The 21,899-nt window shown below is 37.7% G+C and overlaps 2 protein-coding genes across 3 annotated transcripts; one reads left to right on the top strand and one right to left on the bottom strand.

The window, feature by feature from the left end:
• Positions 1-922: 922 nt before the first annotated feature.
• On the top strand, positions 923-14,719 carry alpk3a (alpha-kinase 3a). The gene is made up of 14 exons (XM_026311003.1): positions 923-1,073; positions 1,371-1,659; positions 2,483-2,604; positions 3,071-3,188; positions 3,292-4,651; positions 7,593-10,074; positions 10,626-10,773; positions 11,356-11,483; positions 11,571-11,606; positions 11,703-11,977; positions 12,074-12,162; positions 12,296-12,513; positions 12,606-12,654; positions 12,738-14,719. The coding sequence occupies exons 2-14, from the start codon at positions 1,517-1,519 to the stop codon at positions 13,033-13,035; spliced, it is 5,466 nt and encodes a 1,821-aa protein (XP_026166788.1). The 5' UTR covers positions 923-1,073; positions 1,371-1,516; the 3' UTR covers positions 13,036-14,719.
• slc28a1 (solute carrier family 28 member 1) lies at positions 14,712-20,277 on the bottom strand. Of its 2 annotated transcripts, none has more exons than XM_026311004.2 (18): positions 20,166-20,277; positions 19,890-19,969; positions 19,740-19,816; positions 19,258-19,349; positions 18,921-19,110; positions 18,679-18,820; positions 18,339-18,452; positions 18,014-18,088; positions 17,821-17,901; positions 17,613-17,693; positions 17,308-17,433; positions 16,437-16,567; positions 16,172-16,340; positions 15,856-16,053; positions 15,646-15,727; positions 15,458-15,556; positions 15,245-15,350; positions 14,712-15,077 (listed from the first exon to the last, which is right to left on the bottom strand). In XM_026311004.2, exons 1-18 carry the CDS (start codon positions 20,167-20,169, stop codon positions 14,957-14,959), a joined length of 1,968 nt encoding a protein of 655 aa, XP_026166789.1. In that variant the 5' UTR covers positions 20,170-20,277; the 3' UTR covers positions 14,712-14,956. The 2 variants fall into 2 exon arrangements, with proteins under 2 accessions (XP_026166789.1, XP_026166790.1); XM_026311005.2 differs by having other exon boundaries at positions 19,890-19,966; positions 20,166-20,238.
• Positions 20,278-21,899: the final 1,622 nt, after the last annotated feature.

Below are 21,899 nucleotides of genomic sequence, written 5' to 3'. Positions count from 1 at the left end.
AGGCCTCTTTTTAGGGTAATTACGGTAATGAGCAATCTGGCTTTTTGTCAGGTGCTGCACAATCACAGACTGAATTTGGTGAGTTACAAAACGTACCTTTAAAACTGGACAAACTGATATTGGCTCTTCATAGAGAAATAACACATTCAGGCAGCTATGAGATTAAGAATGATATATGCAGGAAATAGCAAAGGCTAGTTCATTTAAACAGAAAACAGGACTTCCTTTCCAACTTGTCCAAGCTCATAGCAGATAGGCCTAACTTTTCAGTATGTGTAAACATGTAGGTCTATAATAGAATATTTATGTTATTTTTCGGTATCTGTTTCATATTGCAGACATATTGGTGTATAAACAATATATTGCCTGATTAGAGGATGTGTTTTTTATATTACATTACAAACAGCTTTTTTTAGGAGTATCTGTGCCAATATAAAACAATGAGCTTAAAATGAACAAATATACAGAAATCATTGTAAAACAACTTGAGAGCTGTCTCAATAACAATAAATAAATAGATGAAAATATAGATTTTGTCAGCTGACCATGTTTTTGTCTTTTTGATGTGAAATATGAGAAGGAAGGGGGTCACTATGTTTTGACCATGTGTTGAAATACGAACTGAGAGGGGCTGTCCTTTAGTAACTCTTGAGCAAAGCACAGAGCACTGTTCATCATCAGCTACATTATATACCGTATTCTACAGGGATGTTTTGTAAACCCACATCTATTCCTCTACAGTATCTCACTAAGCTGGAACAACAGGTTCCAGTTTATTAATTTGTATCAAATAAAGCAGTGAAAATGGGTTGCAGTATGACTGCTGATTCAGTGACAGTTTTTTAAAAAATATGTATTGTTTGAAATTAGCAGCTTTTTATCTAATATCCATTTATTTCTTAAACTTCTTTGCTAAGCCTAAAGTCTAGTTTCAGAAAATCAGATGTGCTCTTGCACCTATTTGTAGGCCTTCTATAAATAGACTCTTGCTGGCAACACATGTGTGTGTGATAGGCAGTTACAGAGAGTTTCTTCACACACTCTGGGCCCAACGCAACACTAACATCTCAAAGGTAAGTTGGAAAATTTACCAGATTTTAAGGTGACCTAGAAATGCCTGAATTATATTCTTAACATGTACAAATAAATAGCATGTCTTGTTTGACCACTAACAGCCCTTCCACAACCTGATAGCTGATCCTATTTATAACTTGCTCCAATGCAAGTACTTTGCTTGGTCAGAAAGGACAAGCAATGAGTCTGAACTGTGCTAGATGAACAAATAAGCCAGAGTGTATCCCATACTTTCTTTAATTAACTCCCAAAAGGTTTTGTTACTATTCTGAACTGTTTCTTTTTTGCTTCTCCAGGGGTTTTTACATGGATAACATCATTAAATGTGAGCCTTGAACTTTGACAAGCTGTGGACGCGAATACCAAGCAGTTTTATACCGTGGGTGATACATTTCTCTTGGATACAACTTCTTTTTTTTTTTTTTGTGAATCGCTTAAGTGGATGATGACTTCCAGAAGGCCAATGACACGCTCTTTTTCTGGCAATGGAAGGACAAGCAGCTTCAGTGAAGATGAGGGCAGTTCTTCCAATGGCCGTTCAGAAAGCCGCAATTCTTACCTCTCAAATGTTAGGCCTGAAAACAGGTAGACAACCTCATATATAATCCATGTATACGCAAAGCAGGTAAACCTTTGTTCCTTGTGAAACAAGGTTGAATTAAAAAGAGATTTATAATGATTGGTGGTTAAGAATAAGCTTTTTGGTCACACAGATCAAGAAAAAAATCACACAAAAAACATTTCGCATATTTAAATTCTGTAGTGTAGTATAAGGAAGCTAGTCAATGCATCAAATGTTTTCATATTATCGTATTGTTGAGCATGTCACATTGTAGGTCAAAAACCATACATAAATTATGCATATTTGTTTCTAAAATACAGACCAAGAATAATAAAATGTTTTTCTGTCAAAAATGGAGGGAAATTATTATTATTAATAATTTTATTTAGGTGGGTTTCACATATGTAGAACTTAATTATTCATTGACATCCCTTCATTTGCCTCCCTCTGAATAGCTATTCAAGGTATTCTCACTACCGACCAATGAGGTAATCCTTACTTTTAAAACATTCCTCCCAACTAACATCTTAACAACAAAAACTGGTTTACTCCAAGAATGAAACTTTTTAACTGCAATGTAAGTGTCCAATGTTGAGTTCACTTTAATGATGAACATCGATTTTTGGATTGTTGGATTGACAACTTTGTTTTGCTTGATATCTCACAAATCTCTGTCACTTTTCTGTACTCTATTCACTACTAGAAATTTCCATCACCATCCTTTTCTAAGTAATTGGAATGTACAGCGCTGAGCTGATAGGACCACTCAAACGATACTGTAGTGTAAAAACTGTTATTTGAAAGCAAAAAAGAGTAATGCTCTAATGCAATAGTCTTTCCTTCCAGGAGCACACTGTGCAGTGTCATGGCTCAGCTGACTGAAGAAACACAGCCATCTTTTGAGACCACGTTGAAATCAAAGGCAGTGTCAGAAAACTGTAACGTGAAGTTCACATGTGTTGTGTCAGGTGTGATATCAGGATTATTTGCATGCCTCAACTTGTTTTTTGTTGGAGTAATTGAAACTTTTGAGGTTGTTTGTGATGTGAAGAGACAGGATATGACTAATCTGAAAACAAAGGAGGGATTTCATTCTGAAGGCACTAAATGAATCTTCCTGACTTTCTCCTTAAACACAACTGGCAATACAATATTGCAGCTGTTTTTTGAGATGTGTTTTAACTGCAGGGAAATTGGACAGGTGGGTCCATCCTTGAGCATCAGCTGCTCCTGTGTGACACATCATAAACAATGCAATAGTTTAAAATACATTAATGCTAAAACATACTATAGAATGTATAATTTTACCTATTCATACACAAGCTGTCTCATATTTATATCAAACATGCACCAATAATACTTTGGGGCTCTAGGAGTGCCCCAAACTCATTGCCCAGAGAGAATGGGTTTACTATACTCTATTCATGTCTATAGGTTACCCAGCTCCAGAACTGAAATGGTATAAAGATGATATGGAAATGGATCGGTACTGTGGACTCCCAAAATATGAAATTCATCGGAATGGAAAAATGCACACTCTGCATATTTACAAGTATGTGACACAATCTTGCGAGAATATTGTATTACATTTCTTCATGTGTTTTTGTTGTTTAATGCTGTCAGAGTACAGACAAAAGTAAATGTTTGTTTTTCAGCTGTACATTGGACGATGCAGCTATCTATCAAGTCTCAGCCAGCAATAGTAAAGGTATCGTCTCCTGCTCAGGGGTTTTAGAGGTTGGCGTCATGAACGAGTTCAAGATACACCAGCAGTTCTTTGCCAAGCTGAAGAAAAAAGCTGACAAGAAGAAGAAAGAATTGGAGGAGCAAACCAAAAAGGAGGATAAAGAAAATATTCAGATAGAGAAACCACAGACCACCCCAGAACGTCCTCCAAGGAAGCGGCCTGTCCCACCACCACAGGAGAGACCAGCGGTCAAGGACCCTGAGACTGTGGAACAACTGGGAGCTGCTGCAGAAACCAGTGGAGTTAGTGCTAAAATAAAGAAAACACCCTCGGTCACGTCTATAGATAGTGGCCTGGAGAAGGAGATACCTCTATCTGAAGAAACTTTAGCCAAAAAGAAAATAAAGATCACAAATGGTGTAGATGATGGGATTAATAGCAGCAGCAGTAACCAAAGCCATATGATGGGGAATGGAGGCGATAACTGTTATGATGGAGGAATCAGTCTGGCACAGTTTCTTGCAGAGACTCTCCAATCTCAGGCTTCTGAAGAGATGCAGAGCTCATCTCAAGTAGAGAAGCCTAAAGAGATGGATATACCTGTTTTAAATGCCAGCATGGAGAAAGAGAGAGAGCAAGAGAAGATTCAAAAAGACAGAGAAGAAGAAGAAAAAGCACTAGAGGAAGAGTGTGAGAGAAAGAAAAAGAGCGACGCGGCATTGGATGTAGAAAGAAAGAAAGAAATACCCTTTGAGATGTTGCATACAACGGGCCACAGTAAACATGGTTCAGAAGTCAAACATCATAGCAAGACTCATAACGATCATGACCACCACATTATCCAGGCTTCAATCTCCTCTATGCTCCACTCAGTCAAAGACTTCTTCTTTGGTAAGAGTAAGAAAGACTCACGTGATCACATTGACAACAAGGGCAGAGAGGTTGACCTTGTCACAGAGCAGCGCCCTCAACCGGAAACGCCACCTTCGTTCCGACTGCAACCTAAGAATAATCCAGATGTGTACAAGCCTCTCACAGAGGATGTTGTGCCTATGGAAACAGATAAACTGAAGGAGTGTTCAGAAAGAATGGCTATAGATCAACACTCAGTGTCACTGGTTATACATGACCATAAATATGAAGACAGTGATCTACCCTCAGGGCAGACACCATCTCACAAATTGGCACCTGAGAGCGTTCAGGTGTCCACAGAGCAGAGTGTCAAGCAGGCAGATGATGCTGTGGAGGCCATGGAGGTGTCTGTGGGAACAGGGAGCAGCAGTCCAGGTGAAGAAGTGTCATTGTCTGGACTTCGACATCTCACTAAGGTATGTACAATGCAGGGGTCTTACAGTTCAGCTGGCTGCCATGGAGGAGTTATATATAGTCTGCATTTCTGTGATGAGGAGGACTACTTTAGGGCAAAACCCTGAACTGTGTCAGCTGTGAAAAAGATTAGAGTAGGAGCTGCTCCTGGTTACCGCAGATTATATAATACATAATAAGCAGATGAGCAATCATACTGTAGCTAGATGATATATTCTTGGGAAAGTCAAAGGTACTGTCAGACACAACAACTAATTTAAAATATACAGTATCAAATCAGTAACCCTCAATAAACAGGTTGAATGAATCAGCCTAACTATGTAAGGCTGTGGTTTCACAGTGCTGATAAAACACAAGAGTAACAAGCCATAGAGGGAAGCATAAGAACAAGACAAATATATGCGGGGGTGGGGGATGTTGTGCATCTACATTGCACACTGTAAGACAGGATGGGGAATATCTCAGATGTTGCCTGCAATGAGTGGGACACCAGTGTGACAGACATAATGATGAAACCTGAATGTCAGAAGTGCTTCTCACGTTACATAGAGGGCTTTGCACGACAGAGGGTAGTGCAGGCGGTGGTAGAGTGAGCTCTGCAGCAGGTCTCAACATGAAAGAAGGGCCTCATGACATTGGACATATTTCTCACTGCCCCACACCCACATATCTAAAAATAAATCTCTTCAACTAATAAAAAAGGAAGGAAGGCATCACTTCTGTCATCTGAGTGTCCCGCTCATTCAATTGTTTTTATGTCTGTTTTGCTATGACTAATCTACTGTACAGTATATGTCTATACAGTAAGAAAGCTGAGAGTGATACATAGCAACCTTTTGCTATATTTGTGGTTACACTGATTGAGTTTTAGAGGTTGATCTTAACTGGTGACTGTGAGATTGTTGGTTTTAAATATGAATTTGTTTGACTGCAGTGATAAACCTGAAGTTTTTTTTAATTATTATTATTATTATGTGAGCAAATAGCCTCATATTTCCATCTAAAGAAGTGCCTAGATCTTTGCCCTAAAGTTTAAGCTTATGAAGACCTAAAGAATTTAAGCAGAAAACCATCAAATTCTCCGATTTTGCCGGAAACTTAAATAATGAATGATAAAAGAAGTGATTTTTTTTTAGCCATATTAAAATGAAGTTTATAAGCTTATGCATGCATTCAAAAACCCAGTCTAAACATGAAGTGATATCTTCTTTCCTTTTGGCTGCTCCCTTCAGGGGTCACCACAGCGAATCATCTGCCTCCATTTAACCCTATCCTCTGTATCCTCCTCACCTCCACTATCCTCATGTCCTCCTTCACTACATCCATGAACCTCCTCTTTGGTCTTCCTCTAGGCCTCCTTCCTAATCACTCTGAGTTTTTTAGAAGGTTATTTGTTTCATAATTTTTTGTTCAGCTTAACTCTTTGCTTAAGGACAAACTTTATGGCACAGTATTTAATGATTTCCAAAGATTTTTGTGATTATTTTAATGCATATGAAAGTTTACCTGAAAGACAGATACTTGTTATTCCTGATAAACAAAAAGATCAGATCATTTTATTGAAATCCAAATCTGTTCCGACTTTATGAATGGTTTTATTCAGTAAATTGTACAAATGCTTTAAGATACTTCTAAAAACTGTGGTGCGCAATGACATATGGAAAAGGGAAGTGAAGTCACTATGTTTATCCACGTGCATAGTGAATGTATGTCCATAATGTGGAACTACAACTTTACCTTTATAGTCAAAGGTGTAGTTGGTGGTATATTGTGAGACTTTATAGATGACTCATTGTAGGAAGTCAGACCATTTGTCCAAACATTGTTTTCTGACATGAAGAGCTTTTTGCACACAGAGCTGTCATGATAATCAGAGCTTCTTTTTTATGCTGAATGTGACAGTACTTCCCTTCCACTGAAAGCAGAAACTTCTGTTTTTTCTTAGTAGTCGCTGATGGTCAACCTTTTGTCACAAAGCGGCACGTGTGTCTATTACTTTCCTACATGAGTGTGAATAGCAAAAACATGCTTAGTAAGGAGAAAAACCCCACAAACCTTTATGTATACCATAAAACTTTATCTATATATTTTTTCTGTACTATGCATAGACTAGTTCCCTTTCACTGAAAGCAGCAACTTCTTTTTTTCCTAGTAGTCGCTGGTGGTCAATCTGTTGTCACGAGGTGGTAGATGAGTGCATAAATTTTAATGGTGTGAACAGCAAAGCGTAGTAGGCAGAAAAACCCAACATTTCTTGTTTATCGTGAACTTTAATCTGTATATCTTTTCTTTGGTACTGTGCATATTAAAACTTAATTTAACTTTCTCAGGAAAGCCATCAGTTTTGCTAATTTCTCATCAACATCAATCATGTTCTTGTCAATTGCAGTATTTGTCTCCCCTTCAGCCTGATGATTGTTGACTCTAATGTCCTAACATGCACTGCGTAAAAAATGGTTGCTTACCAAAAGACAGGGTATCATTTATCTACTGCCCAGCAAGTTCTTTGTGTAAATACCACACCTGTGTCAAACATGTGGGGATTCCCCAGTGCACGTATTAACAGACAGAGTCAACAAGCAAGCTCAAAATCAAACAGTCTGGTACACGAGATAAAATGAAAGAAGTTTTTTTTTAATAAGTTGGCATTTATAAAAAGCAAGAATATATTGACAATATAGATTATATTATTGGTCTGTATATTTTTGAATTAGTTACTTTTTAAAATGCTTTAAACTTGAAAACATTATGTTGATTTTTTTTTTTTTTTTTTTCCCAGTGGGTTGTACAGCCACCATCTAATCAAATTGGTAAAAATATTTAAATGTATGAAAAGTAAAACAGGCAGGTGTGTTTCATAGAGTCCATCGGGAAAGACAAATACTCCCATAGCTGTAACAGTAATGAAGTACTAAAAATGCTTTTCTGTTTACTTTCTCTAAGATGGAAGAAAAAGGTTCTCGGATAGTAACAGCTATCAAAGAAGTTCCTGTAAACCCGCCAGAACCAGATGGCCTGGTAGTTTTTTCACAAACTAATCACCAGACTGCAAGAGATGAGTCTTCACCCAAGGAAGATATATCTGTCTTGCCACAGACCAAAGCTCCTAATGAAGAAGAATGCACCCCCTCATCAACCCTCACTTCTTCAAAAGATAGCTGGTCTCCTACCCAAAACGTTATCTCAGTGTCAGACAGTGACAGCCTTGCAGAAGCACCCACTGAAACTTTGCAAGAAGAGGAGATGAGTGTTAATAAGATGGGCAAAGAATTTAAACCTGACACAGAAGACAGCCGTTCTTCCAATAAGTTATGGGTGGAAGAGAAAGCTGAAGTGAAATTAGGCAAACAGTGCTCAGATATAAACAGATCTGAGATTACTGAATTAACAACGTCTTCACTGGAAGAGAAAATAGAACCATGTGAGTCTCAAACACCAGGTCAGGTGTCCTCACGTCTGTCTGCTGTGATGGTAGCGGGAGATAATATAAAAGAAGAGGCCGAATGCACTTTACTGATACAGGAAATGAATGTAGGATTTCCGCCTATTGCAACCCATGAGAGCTTAGAGATGGGTGACCTAAAAACACAGCATGAAGGCCCTCCTGTGGTAACGGAGAGCTCAGAGGTCCACAATCTCAGTGCAATACAGAGTTCAGAGTCAGATTTTAGCAAAGAGAGAAGTGAATTGAAAGGAGTATTAAATTCTGCCTTAAAGAACGATTTAGAAATTATGTTGTGTAACAGTCAAGAAACAGAAGAGAATGCAATTTTAGAAAACAAAAACACTGGAGAGAGGAATGTAAGCTTACAGTCTGAAATTAAGACAGAAAAGAAAGTCGAAAAGTTGGATGAATTGGAAATACCTTTGGTAACACAAAATGAGGAAAGTAATGCTAAGGTTTTGGAAGAACTTAGTAAAGTTGTATGTCAAGATGGCAATGAGAGACAGCTGGGTTGGCCCTTGGGGAATATTCCTCAAATCCAGATATCTACTACTGAAGACACCCTAGACATCACACAACCTGTGCCAGATGTAAACCAAAATGAACATTTTATAATTCCAAAAATTGAAATAATGGAGCCTGAGTTCAAAGAATGTCGTCTCCCACTAACTATTCTGGCCCTAAACAAGCCAAAATCAGACCCTGCTGTTTTGCAAGAACATGATGCAATTCATGTGTCAGAGGTAATAATCCAAGCAGAAAGCAAAGAGAATTCTCCAGGCTCGTTGCCCACACAGAATAATTGTAACCTCTCACCCACACAGAAAGTGAAGGAAGTTGCGCAATTAGATGACAAGCCAGAAATATATGAGAGGGAGCAGTCACATGTGAAAAGCGGTGAACAGCTCAGTCAGATGGAGTATGCATTAATTCCTGTTAAAAATGTTTCATTGACTAATGACAAGAAAGATGATGCTTCTGCAGATGCTCAGGTTTCACATACACTGCAGCCGTGTCACCAGTTTGATGTGTCAATAGTCCCAGTCGATTGTCATGAAAATGATCCTAGACTCACACTGCCTGCTCCCAGTGAGTGGACAGAAACAGAAACTTCAGATGTCACGCGAAGAGGAACAAAGTATAATGTTGACAATAATAGAACCACAAAGCCTGAAAGTCATAGTCTAAAACAGAACCTTGAAGTAGTAGCAGAAAATAGTATAAAAGATAGTATACCTTTACCATATGAAGCTCTGATATCAAAGATTGGACACAATGTGCCATCAATCAGTAAAACAGAAGACAATGCCCTTGAAATCTTGAAGATAAAACCTCTTAAAGAAATCACAATAGTCAATTCTGTGTTTGTTGAGGACCAACCAAGGAACAGAGCTTCTGTTGAGAAACTCAGCTCTAAACCTCCAATACAGCCACCATTGAGTCCAGCAAGTGCTCGCAAATTTATGTCCAGAACTGTTGCAGACTCAGACAACGAGGCTGTGAAGGCAGTCCCAATAATCACTGTGAGTGATCGTCAGACTGATAAGGCAGACGAAGATCTCAGCGGGGGCTCAACACCAACGTCATCCCTCTCCCGTGAAAGCAGTCCTCGGCTGAAACGCCGAGACAGTCTGTCCCTCATACGCTCTGCCACACCTGAGGAGTTGGCTTCTGGAGCTCGCCGTAAAATCTTCATCCCAAAAGCTAAAGAAGATGGAGATGGAGTTGTGGTTGGTGCAGTAGACACTCAAGGCAAGAAGGAGACCTCCTACATGTCACCGAGCCAGGCTCGCAGAGCAGCATTACTACAGACACCCACAGGACAAAACACCCCACCACTGGAGAGACGCTCTCCTCTGCTAGGCCGCAGAAAGGCCACCTTGGAGGTACCAAAGGTTGTGGAGGAGACTCCCAAAGAAGAGCCTATCAGCACCAAGAAAGAGGAGAAACCTGCTGAAAAGAAACGAGACCCTTTGAAAGGTAAAGGTGATTTTTTTCATCTTTAGAAGCTAGTATGTTTTATGAACAAGTGAAACAAATTCTGTTTTCCATTATTAATTAATTACTTAATTAATATAAACTGAATATTATACAATACTAATATTTTTGTTTATTATGTTTGATTCAACCTCTTCACATGGTTTTCACAAAATATACCATACAAATGATTGTGTGACTTATTTATTTTTTTTATATTATTTAAAGTCTGTCAACATTTCGCCTGATAGTGAGTAATATGGGGCTTGAGTAAGTGGAAAGCATTGAAATTCTTTACTCTCACCACAGTTTTTGGAATCTGTCAACGTTTGAGTCTGAAAGTGAGTAATACGGGACTTGAGGAAGTGGAAAACATAGAAAATCTTTACTCTCCCCCTAGATTTTGAAATCTGTCAACATTTGGGTCTGATAGTGAGTAATATGTCAGTTGAGGAAGTAGAAATGGTTTAAAATCATCACTTTCCAGTGCAGTATATGTTTACCTAGGGCCCCTATTTGGGCAACTGTCCACCTCTCCCCCAAATCGCCACCAGCTCCACAGGTCATCCGTAAGATTAGGGGAGAGCCATTCCCAGACGCCTCTGGACATCTGAAACTGTGGTGCCAGTTCTTCAATGTACTCAGTGACTCCACCATTAAGTGGTACAAAGATGAGGAGGAAATCCTAGAGATAAAAAGAAGGTAAAGCTCCTTTTCCTCTTACAACACTGACACTACTCTAACAACATGTAACACTGATCAACCGCAGCATCACATGATATATAAATATTATAACTCAACTTGATATCTTGTCACCCTTTTCGATGGTATTATCTTAAAGATATCCAGCCAACATGACTGGTAAATATGGACAGCTTCCAAATATGAAACACTAATTCTACAAGGATGAACAGGATTTATTTGGGCCTCAGAGGGTATCTCAGGGCCTTCTGTCATTCTCATATTCTCACTGCAGAGATGTCCAGCTCATGTGACCGTGAACCCATCGGCTGTGACACAGAGAGGTGAATCTCTGGCTAGACACAGAAACTGTAACCTGACACAATATTTTTCCCCTCTCCAGGAGGCATTAAAAGTCTATAAATGTGCTATTGGTTGCTGTGTCAGCACACAGGCTACACAGCACACAGCATGACTGTCTGTCTCACAGTGACACCTTGTGGGTTGTTGTTGAATCTTGGTACAACAAAGGTATAACTGTGACAAGCCAGTCAACTTTAGGTTGTCATGATTATGTATTTTTTCTCTTTTCTTGTCCTCAAGTGGAGGAGATGAAAGTCAAGTAGCACTGGCTATTGTCCTGGCATCCAGCCAAGACTGTGGAGTATATGGCTGTACGATCAATAATGAATACGGGACTGACACCACTGACTTCCTGCTGAGCATAGACAGTAAGATACAGCATGTCTGCAGAAAGTGTAGAATCTAAATTTAACAATAGTATGTTTTTATGAGCCTTTATGTCTTTTGTTTTTCAGTTATGTCTGAGATACTGCTAAGGGATTATTTGGAAGGTAAATGTCTCCGATACAGTATACATACTCTACCAAATTTTTTTTTAACTTTTTCTAAATTACTGCTTATTGCGAATATCTGTCTGCTTTTTTTAGTTGGAGAGGAGATCGAAATGACCCCACTGCTGTTCGCCAAAGGCCTGGCGGACTCTGGCAACTGGGGTGACAAGTATTTTGGCCGAATTATGACTGAGATAGTATACATCGGGGAGGGCTATGCCCACAAAGCCAGCAGAGTGAAGGCCATTTATGGCCTGGATCCCGTCTTTGAGTCTGGAAGCACCTGTATCATCAAAATTAAAAACCCCATTGCCTACGGGACCAAACAGGAGAGCAACCTTGCAGAGATGAATCTAGCGATTACTAAACATGTGAGTTGGGGTTAGGGTTAGGGTTAAATTGTGCTCAGTAAATTTGTAGTGATTATAATTACAGTAGGTAGACCTAAAATGTCTTTGTGTTGCCAGGAATGTAAACTCCAAAATCTGATTCGTGAATACTGTAAAATCTTTGCGGCTGAAGCAAGAGCTAATGAGAACTTTGGCAATACACTAGAGTAAGTATTAGACTTAATCTAATCTAAAATAATGTCAACAATTGATTGCTAATGTACAAATTGGCTTGTGATCATCCCCACCATTTTTCTGCTTTCTTTTTTTTTTCTTTTTTTTGTTTTTTGTGGCCCATAGAGTGATTCCTCGATATCTGATGTACCGACCTGCAAACTCTGTGCCATATGCCACGGTGGAGGCTGATCTCAAAGGTGTCTTCAGCAAGTACTGTACAATGGATGCTAAAGGCAAGTTGTTTACACAGACTGTTGATGATGTGGAACAGAAATGCAGCACCTTTCAGCACTGGATCCATCAATGGACACATGGCAATTTACTTGTCACTCGGCTGGAGGGTAAGATAAACATACAAGATTATAATAACAATAATCATTGATCTATTAATGGACTCAGTATATAAATAATTCTGTTTGATCTGTATATCCAGGTGTTGAAACAAAGCTTACTAATGTTGGAGTTGTGACCAAGTCAAAAGGGTTTGTATTTGACTCTATACATGCAAATGTTTTGTGTTTTTGCTGCTAGGGTAGCTAGAATAAAGTTGTTGTCTGTATTTCAGATACCAAGGATTAACTCAGCGTGGCTCTCCTGAAATATTTGAACAGTTCATGACACATCATCAGTGCAACTACTACTGTGGACTTCTTGGCCTGCACCCCCTGAAGCCTATGGAAAGTCAGCAGCCCAAAACAAAAGGTTCCAAGAGCCCCCTGCTTAACCGCAAGTTGGGCTCTAGCCCTCAGATGTCTAGAAAGGCAAGCCCCAAAGTGACTAGAAAAGTTCAGGAGACAGAGGACAATAAATCAGACGCGACCTCTAAGCCTGCAGAAATTGTTGATGCTCTTGAAATGAGGTAGGAAAAAGGGACTGTTCTGTTTCAGTGGTTAATCATTACCTGTGTCTTCCCAGCTACCAATGCCAGTAAGGCCTTGAAGAATTATGAGAAACAGAATTGACCTGACCTGAAATACTGTGAATTTCTCAGTAGCTATCACAACTATGAAGCATCCATTTCCCAGCAACACCTTTCATTTCCTACAAGGTTTTTGACGTCAAAGGTACTAAACAAATTTTTCCTGCAAAATTGAAATAAAAATTTCAAATCCCTTCCAACACCTTAGAGTCTGCTCTCAGCTGCAGTGAGTGGATAAACAACTTTATTACATGAAATAATCATCACTGAAAAATCAACACAGCCACTCTCTTTGTTTATTGAGAAAATGGCAACAGTTTGGTGTTTCAACCGAAAGAACTGTGGAGTATACAATGTACATAATCACAACCACGGAAGTGATTGAGATAATGTACCTATATTAAATGCTGCATGTTCATCTGTGATGTACAGTAGGGCATAGTTCATTTTGCAGAAATGATTTATGGTTAGCATTAGATCTGACTATGCAGCATTTCTTTACACAGCAAAGTTGAGCTCATGCTGGGGAATAACAGCACGAGTTAGTTCGAAGATGTTTGTTTTTGGTATTATTTTTAGTAGTTCTGAATACTTTGTATATGTTTATTGTAGAGGTTTGTGTCATTAATCAGTCCTCTGACAGTATTTCAGAATATATGCTGGCAAATGCTAATGTCAACGCAATAAGGGGCTTATCAGTAAAAGCTTTAACTATGGTATGCTTACACTAATTACATCCAAAAACGAGTGTGTTCCCAGCAAGGTCCACAGTTATTTGGGCCTGACCCATGCATGGACCATGGGATAAAATGAGCAAAACAACTAAAAGAGCACACGTCTTTTTAGAAGACCATTGATCATTAAGCCAGACTCCATGCAAAAAAATCTGTAATGTTTTATGGGAATCAGCATTTACTGAACAATCAAACTGTGAGTTTTGCTATGCATAGTTAGTCAGCAGTAACCAGACCAATCATTGCCTATTTCTTTTTTTAAGTTGCAAAGCCAACATGGACTTGAACATTAGTATTAGAATAAGAATGAATGCTATTTGGTTTGCTCATGTGATTGCACTGGTATTCTTGGTTAAATTCCAACAGACATTAGTTCTGTATTGCAAATAATGAAGAACTGAGAAGAAATCCTCAGGGATTTCTGCAATGGATTCTTGGTTAATGATCAATGAAAGTCTTCAAATAAGTCCCAGTAGCCAATCTAAAACTTCAGTTGTGTTAACTTACAAATTCATTTAATTGCATGAAACCCTATTATTAAAACACCATTTTGTAGTGAAAACACTATAATGTCAAGGTGTGCTGTCACACAAACAAATTCTTGTGTTTTTTGTGTATGTGAAGTCAAAGGACTAAATATCTGAAGTAGTGTGAATAACAACAGTAAACGTGTGAGGGAGTGTGTGAATGAGTGAGTGAGGGAATAAATGTATATGTCTCCAGTGTCTGCTGTCTTTGGTCTGTTACACCATGTCATCAAATGTTTTTTTTTTAATAAATGTTTAAATCATTTGTGTCCAAATATGATTCACATTTTCATTTACATTTGCTATTTGTTTTTAAGTATGACTGATTGTGACTAACATCAATAACATAATTAAATAGCTTAAGTTATTCAGTTTTATTTGAAATATTTACATTCCTTGAAGTGTTGATGCCAGAATATTTCCTGAAGTATATTTAAGGCATGTCCTTTCAATCCTTAGCTTTAAATAAAAGCCAATATCAGAATTAATTTACAATATAATACATGAAAGATACATTTGTCTTTAAAAGATGCACATAAAGTGTGCCACAAATATGCAAATATCAAGAAACTATAAAACAGACACCGCTGAGTATTTATCTTCACTAGATACAAACTGCCCCATTGGAAAGACCGCAACACTCACAACATTTAGAGAAAAACACAGTGACATTTGCTACTGTGCTCCATGATCCTTCAAATGAGATGGTCCCATTGTTTACCGTGCTGAAAAAAAATCAATTTGAGACGTAAGTTCAAACACAACAGGCCAATATAACAGAGAGATTTGGAAATATCTGAATGCATATTTAATAATCTATTAATCCTGATTTTTATTTTTATTAATTTAACCACCAGAAAACATTTTTTGTACTGAAAATGTAAATGCATACCTTTGTAAGAGGTCATCACAGCAGGTCTGAATGTTTACATCTGAGGCATTAAAAACAGACTCTTTGAAAAGCTGCACACAGTCGAGTGGCGGAACAAAGAGGATTCCTGGGCAACAAATTGAGAACTGTTCAGTTAAAGGGCAGTGCAAAGTGCTCTACAGATGCACTGAAACAAGTACTTGAGATTTTTTTTTTTAAATCTAAAACTCATACCTGCAATGCAAGCATTGACAAGAGATACGCAAGTCCCAGTGATCATAGCTCTCAGCACTAGAGATGAAATGTCACTCCTTCTAGATGGGCATATAGAAGCTTTGATAAAAGAAAATACTCTGTATCAGAATTCATTAATGATACACTGGGGGCACAATGAAAATGTGACAGGGTAATAAATAACTCACATAGGCCACCAATAACAATACCCAGTGAGCTGAAATTGGCAAAACCACAAAGAGCATAAGTTGAAATTATTTCTGATCGGACCTGAAATAAACAAACAAAAAATACAAAATGGTTTAATCATTTAACACTGATTGTTCAGTGGTCATGAAGGTACGTGTAGCAAAAGCTCACACTATTCAAATAACATCCAACTGACAACATTTACTCACAGATATCCATTGCCTTTCACCTCCGACAGTTTCATCAAGTCCATTGAATCTGTTGCTCTTCAACTGAGATAGTTTCTCATATGCCACAAATTCATTAAGAAAGAGCTTTGTGCCAATGAGTTCAGCCACAATAAAACTCTCGTCATATGGTATCCCCATCATGAAGGCCACAGGCATAAACACGTAAGAACAGATTAACTAGGAACACAGAAAATATAAGAAAACAGAAAAATATAAAGTTATTCACATAGAGCTGCGTTTATTTGAAAAGCAAAATTACCAAACTTTGGTTGAGTTATTTTTTTTCCCAACATACCTGAAATGTGACTGAAGGATAGCCCACCATTCCTCCCAGCCAACTCAAAGCTTGATTTATGAATGCAAGGATGGCAAGAAAGGCTATTAAGTTTGCTGCAATATTGGCAACAAGACCTATTGAAGCAGATGCTCCACTGCTAACGGCTTCCAAAATGTTCCCTTCATCTCTATAGAGTTTTTAAAAAAGTTATTTAATTCACAAAAGTTAAAAAAAAAAAAATCATAAAAAGAATGAGAAAATATTAAATGGCAGACATACATACCCACAAGCCACTTTAATATTTTTCTCTGACTTGAACGGGCTCTCCTCGGTCTCTGGATAGGACAGCTTGGAGATGGCCAGTACACAAGGAGCTGCCATCACAGAGGCTGAGATCAAGGAAGATGCATCAATCTGTAACACATAAAGAAATGTCAGTTAATTCAGGGATAATTGTTTGACGTTACTGTAAAGACTATCAGTAGATACAGTATTAAATATTGGTATGATATCCTGATTTACTGTTGTTGATATAATAAAACTCGAAATGAACTAAACAAAAACATCATGTCTAAGTTGCAACTTTAATTGCAGTGTTTTAAAAATCTAAACATTATCATTGTATTAACCTTCATTACCTGAATGTAATGCCTTTGAAGCTTTTTAGATCAAATTTAGATAAAACACTTAATATGTTAGTGTGAAGCAAAAACTGCTTTATTTATTTATCTATCTACTTTGTTGGCTTCAGTTGAGGGAACCTAGGTTGGGTTATCTGGTTCAGTTCTAGGAATTTTAGGTGTTAGCTGAGCAGCTGAGACTATTTTGTTTTTGCTTAGTAGTTTAGTTCAGAAAGAGATTCAGTTTATTGTGGTGTGCCCCAAAGTCTTGGGGCTTAGTTCATTTATGCATAAGGCTTTGTTATCCACAGAAATGTTGCTTTGACTCCTATGTGGAGACATACAGCTCTAAGTCTTGGTGTCATCTGATGTAAACATTGCAAAACATTCTTGTGTTTTGTCTTTGCATTTCATCTTTTTGTGAAGTAAAGTGTGTTGCAATGTTATGTGAAATGTGCTATATAAAAACTTTTAAATAGTTTCAGTACAGTATGTGATGTGTTATGAGCTGGTAGGAAAACAGCTCCATCTCACCCCAAATGAGATAAATGCCCCCATGACACTGCCTGCAATTGTGGCAAATCCTCCGGTCATAACAGCATGAATCTCAGATTTGGTCATGTCCTTCAAATAGGGGCGGATCAGCAGTGGTGCTTCAGTCTAGTGCATAAAAAATGTGATGTAAAAGTAGACATGCAGAGTAACTTTAGGTTTTTTTAATGTTTTTGTAATCATAATACTGTACAGGTCAAAATTTAAACTCATGAAATTTCAAAGCAAAATGTAGTTTCTAGTGTCAAATATAACGTTGCAAAGATATTAAGTCTGGCACAGAGTACCTGCCCAACAAATATATTGCCTGCCACACTCAAGGTCTCTGTTGGAGAAGTTCCCAGCGTTATCTGCATAACCCATGAGATCTGCGTGGACAAACACACGTGTGTCTTGGGATATCACCACACGCAATAATTGTAAGCAGTACACATTTATTGTATACCTACAACCAAATATGCGACATGCGGGGTACATGTTCTAACTTTTCTTTACCTTCAGAATGAGCCACTGCATTATCCCCAGAAAGTAAAGGACAGACATCACACTGCTGAAGAACACAACAATGGGCAAAGCCTAAGGATGAAATCATAAAACTAGAGTTAAACACATTCAGTTTATTAATAACTTACAATCCTGGCTAAGTGCCTATGTTTAAGAAAGGCCTGTTATTCACTCATCCACTTACTTGAAAGGCAAAGATGTTTGCAATCAGATTTCCAAAGACAAATCCTGACCCTTCATTGGTATAATTGAGGAATATCTGAAATTATAAGACAAAGAAGAAAAACTGGTCATATATTTCAAATAGGTAGATAAGGAACACTGTGTGTCATACAAGTAAAATCAAGACTGCAAACCAAGAGTTTCAGGTGTAACTGCTTAGAAATGCTGGATTACACGTTTAACAGTAATTCTGCTCTCCTTATTTTTTTATTTTTTATTTTAACGGCAGTTTATTTTTTGTACAGCATAAGATTCGTTGTATTACATATACATCTGAGGTATAATACCTGCACTTGTTGTCCAAGCCATTTGAAAGCTATGAGTCCAGGCTGTGTTCTTATAATAAAAAGGCCAAGGCAGAACTGCATCCCAAGACCCCAAACCACAGGCCTCCATGACACCTATAAAAAGTTTTAACAAAGAAAGTAGTCTGACCATTGGTGTATCAGGTAGTCTCCATAAAGATTTATGTTATTGCAAGGAACGTTAAGATTAGAGACCCAGGACTAAATGATATCCAAGGTCTCAGCAAAATGCATCAGAGATAACTTGCGAGATAAAGTCCTAACACACTTTGAAAAGGCTATCACCATATCATTTTTAATCCTGACTCAGAGCAAAACTCACCGCTGTCCTGTGCGCTGAGAAGAGAAATACAAGCACGATGAACATGCACACCCCTCCAAAGGAGATAAGCTGCTCAGGACGCTGGCTTGTGTCCAAAACAAGCCACACCACAAGCAGAGCCACAACCGCTAAGATGAAAACCCTGTAAAATACACCAGGCTGTAAAAACACACCTTCATCCGATCAACAGTGTCTACTGTGAGCAGTAGGACAACTCAACTGCAAGCAGGATATCCACTCACCATTTCATCCATTTCAGGTTAGATTTAAAGCATCTGACTGCAGGTCTGAAACACCGCTTGATGCTCTTTCCCTTGTACTCCTTCAAAAGGTCATATGATTTGGCAACAACAGCCAAGCTGGTTAGGACTACCAGTGCGATGGCTCTTTGGAAATCCAAAACACAGGCTGCAATGAAGTATGCCACATAACCTACAGAACAGAAAAGTTTGATCAAAAAAAGAAAAAAAAAATACTCTCCATATTTTAATGATCATCATAAAACCTCAGGAAAACATCACTAAATAAACTGTTACAGATACATTTTTAACACAAATGATTTATATTACTTTATATTACCTGCTCCAAGTATTCCAAGCACAGTGTATTTGAAAGTTTTTGAGTGAGCCTTGATGTAATCCTCTGTGGCATTGATCGGCTTGGAAACTTGGCTAAATACAGAAAGAATTAGAAGTCCATGTTTTTATAATTCTATATGTTAATTGTCAAGAAAAGTACATTTGCCCAAAGGTTGTAATTTTTTAAAAAGTCTTAATAGCCCCAAAGATGACAGTAGCACAGAAACAGCTGCACAGTATTTTGCAGTATATGCACATTCCATATACTGCAAAATCAGTTATAGTTATTATCTTCTGAGACTTTGTGTAGTTTTTCTGTTAATTATGAACATGCAGTGCTATACACATGCAGTATAAACACTCAAGAGACCTAAAGCTGTACACCCAGTGTAGCAACTCCACCTGGAAGAATTGCACCCCCCAATAAAACAATTACAGCTTTTGTTTTGCAAAATGCAATCACTTGTACTTGAAGTGACATACCTTAAGTATGATCCTAATCCCTTTTTAGGCTTTTTAGTCTGCCTTTTGATGCTGCTAGTATCAGTGATGTTGCCCTCCTAAAAAAAGTATCATATATTATAAAACGATTATGTTGTGGTGCTCTCTTTAAAAGTGAAAGGTGGCACATACCTCTGTTTCAAAAGCCGGATTCTCCATGCCGTATCCACTGGGGTAGATTACGTTGTTTAGCTGGACACCGTTGGTTTCTGCTGAAAAACAGAGTCATTCTTCACTTCTTTGGGAAAACAGCTTCAGTTTGAACAACCATATATGTACTTTATGAGATAAAAAAAAAACTTAAATAAGTCCACAGAGTCCCGGATACTTATCTTGAGCACAAAAATACCATTTCACAACTACAAAATAAACAGCTTAATTCAAGGAAAAGCAGAGCTAATGGCTTACTCATTGTGCGTCTTCCTAAACCCAGCTGTCAAATAGTGTCCTGCAGGAAAACCTACTCTGCCCTCTATGCAAAACATTAATTAACAGACATTACGTGCTGTTCTGATCTGTGAGTGATCAGGAAGTACATGACAATATGATAATGCAACAGGAATGATTTAATGGGCCTTATGATGCAACATTGGATTAGACCAAGTTCATCATTTGCCAATTCACTGGAGAAATGATAAGACATGAGTTATTGTTGATGAACAGACAGTGGAGTTGACTTTGAGCCTTAAATGCTGATATTTAATGATGTTGATGATTAGGTGAATACAGGAATACATAACGTGGATTCATCATGAATGAGTTTATCTGTAGGAGGGCCATGCTCCACCCAAGCTTATGCTATAATAAAGTCATAAAAATCTCCTATTTATAATAGGGCTCCTAAAATCACATTTGTCACATGCTCTGACAAACCCAAAATGACTTTTTCTTATCTTTTTAATTATACTGAAATAAACATTTTTGTCTGTGTACAAATATTAAATACTGCAATGAGAGCATAATATTACTTATGCATTGGAATATAATAGATAAATGACAAATAATATACAAAATGCATAAAAAAAATATTCCTAGATTTGTCACCTTTTGTTCATCTGTATGAGAGGTCCATATACTGCAAAATCAGATAGCCGTAATCAGTTATAGCTATTATCTTCTCCATTAAATTTATTGTAGAGCAATCAGTACTTTACACTTAGGGTGATAATACATGACTGGGTATAATTACAACTATTTGTTCTACTAACTGAAGTTCAAATTTGATCTTGTCATACACGAAAAGCTCTGATTCCTTCAACAATGCAATTATTCCGTGGCTCATAACATTCAATGGGAGCTCAGTCTGTCTGGATAATGGCAATAAACATTTTGGTTTTGAACAACAAGATATTTGTGTTGTTAAGTTCCCAAATAGACTTGCAGACCCTGACATTTGTTAGTAAAGTTAATGACCTAATAACAGTAATGTAGTGTGACATTAAATAGTTTAGTAAGCCAAGACATTCCTTTTTATGCACACAAAGCTCATTTGACAGTCATAACTATAATCGAGAAATACACTTGCAGAGGGATGAATGTACCGGTAATACAATAAAATGAAAAAGCCAAATTTACGCAATATTAAAGTAAGTTTATCCAATATCTCACCACCACCAGTGTGTTCATTTGATCCTTCTGTCTTATTTAAACAAGGCTTTATGTAAAATTAGTTTCACAAAGGTAGTTTGTTTCATCTTTCAAATAGCCTTGCTGATCAGTAATATATATATATATATATATATATCACTAATATATATATATATATATTATTATATATGTATGCAGCAAAATAAGGCTATGTTTACATCATAGGCTTTGTGGTATTTATACAGAAGTATTTTTATATCAAAGTGCTTCAGGCCTGTGTGTCTATAAATTTAACAGGAATTAGTGTCACTACTGTTACAGATTGACTAGCCGGAAGACTACTGGGCCTAATGCCCTCAGCTTTGTCTCAAAGGACATAAAAAAGCGAACTTCCTCAGTAAAATGTGTTCTCTTTCCTGGATCAAGGGCTCCTGAGGTCATGGATCTTTTATAGACTCTAAAAGCTTAACCTGTCCGTCCTTGCCAAATAAGAGGCATTTGAACAGTCCTCTCAATCACAGACAACAATATATAGTGACAGCTGCCCTTAAATGA

This window comes from Mastacembelus armatus, chromosome 6, assembly GCF_900324485.2.
Source record: "Mastacembelus armatus chromosome 6, fMasArm1.2, whole genome shotgun sequence".
NCBI classification, from domain to species: domain Eukaryota; kingdom Metazoa; phylum Chordata; class Actinopteri; order Synbranchiformes; family Mastacembelidae; genus Mastacembelus; species Mastacembelus armatus.
The sequence above is the reverse complement of the archived record's forward strand: the minus strand, read 5'-3'. Positions and strand labels throughout refer to the sequence as shown.

Coding starts and splice junctions, on each gene's coding strand:
- slc28a1 (XM_026311004.2), bottom strand. Junction 18,089..18,338: donor GGCTTGGACAACAAGTGCAG/GTATTATACCTC, acceptor TTATAATTTCAG/ATATTCCTCAATTATACCAA. Junction 16,568..17,307: donor GGGCATTTATCTCATTTGGG/GTGAGATGGAGC, acceptor TATGTGTTACAG/ATTGATGCATCTTCCTTGAT.
- alpk3a (XM_026311003.1), top strand. CDS start 1,517: ATGATGACTTCCAGAAGGCCAATGACACGCTCTTTTTCTGGCAATGGA. Junction 11,607..11,702: donor GCTAAGGGATTATTTGGAAG/GTAAATGTCTCC, acceptor TGCTTTTTTTAG/TTGGAGAGGAGATCGAAATG. Junction 12,655..12,737: donor GTTGTGACCAAGTCAAAAGG/GTTTGTATTTGA, acceptor TCTGTATTTCAG/ATACCAAGGATTAACTCAGC.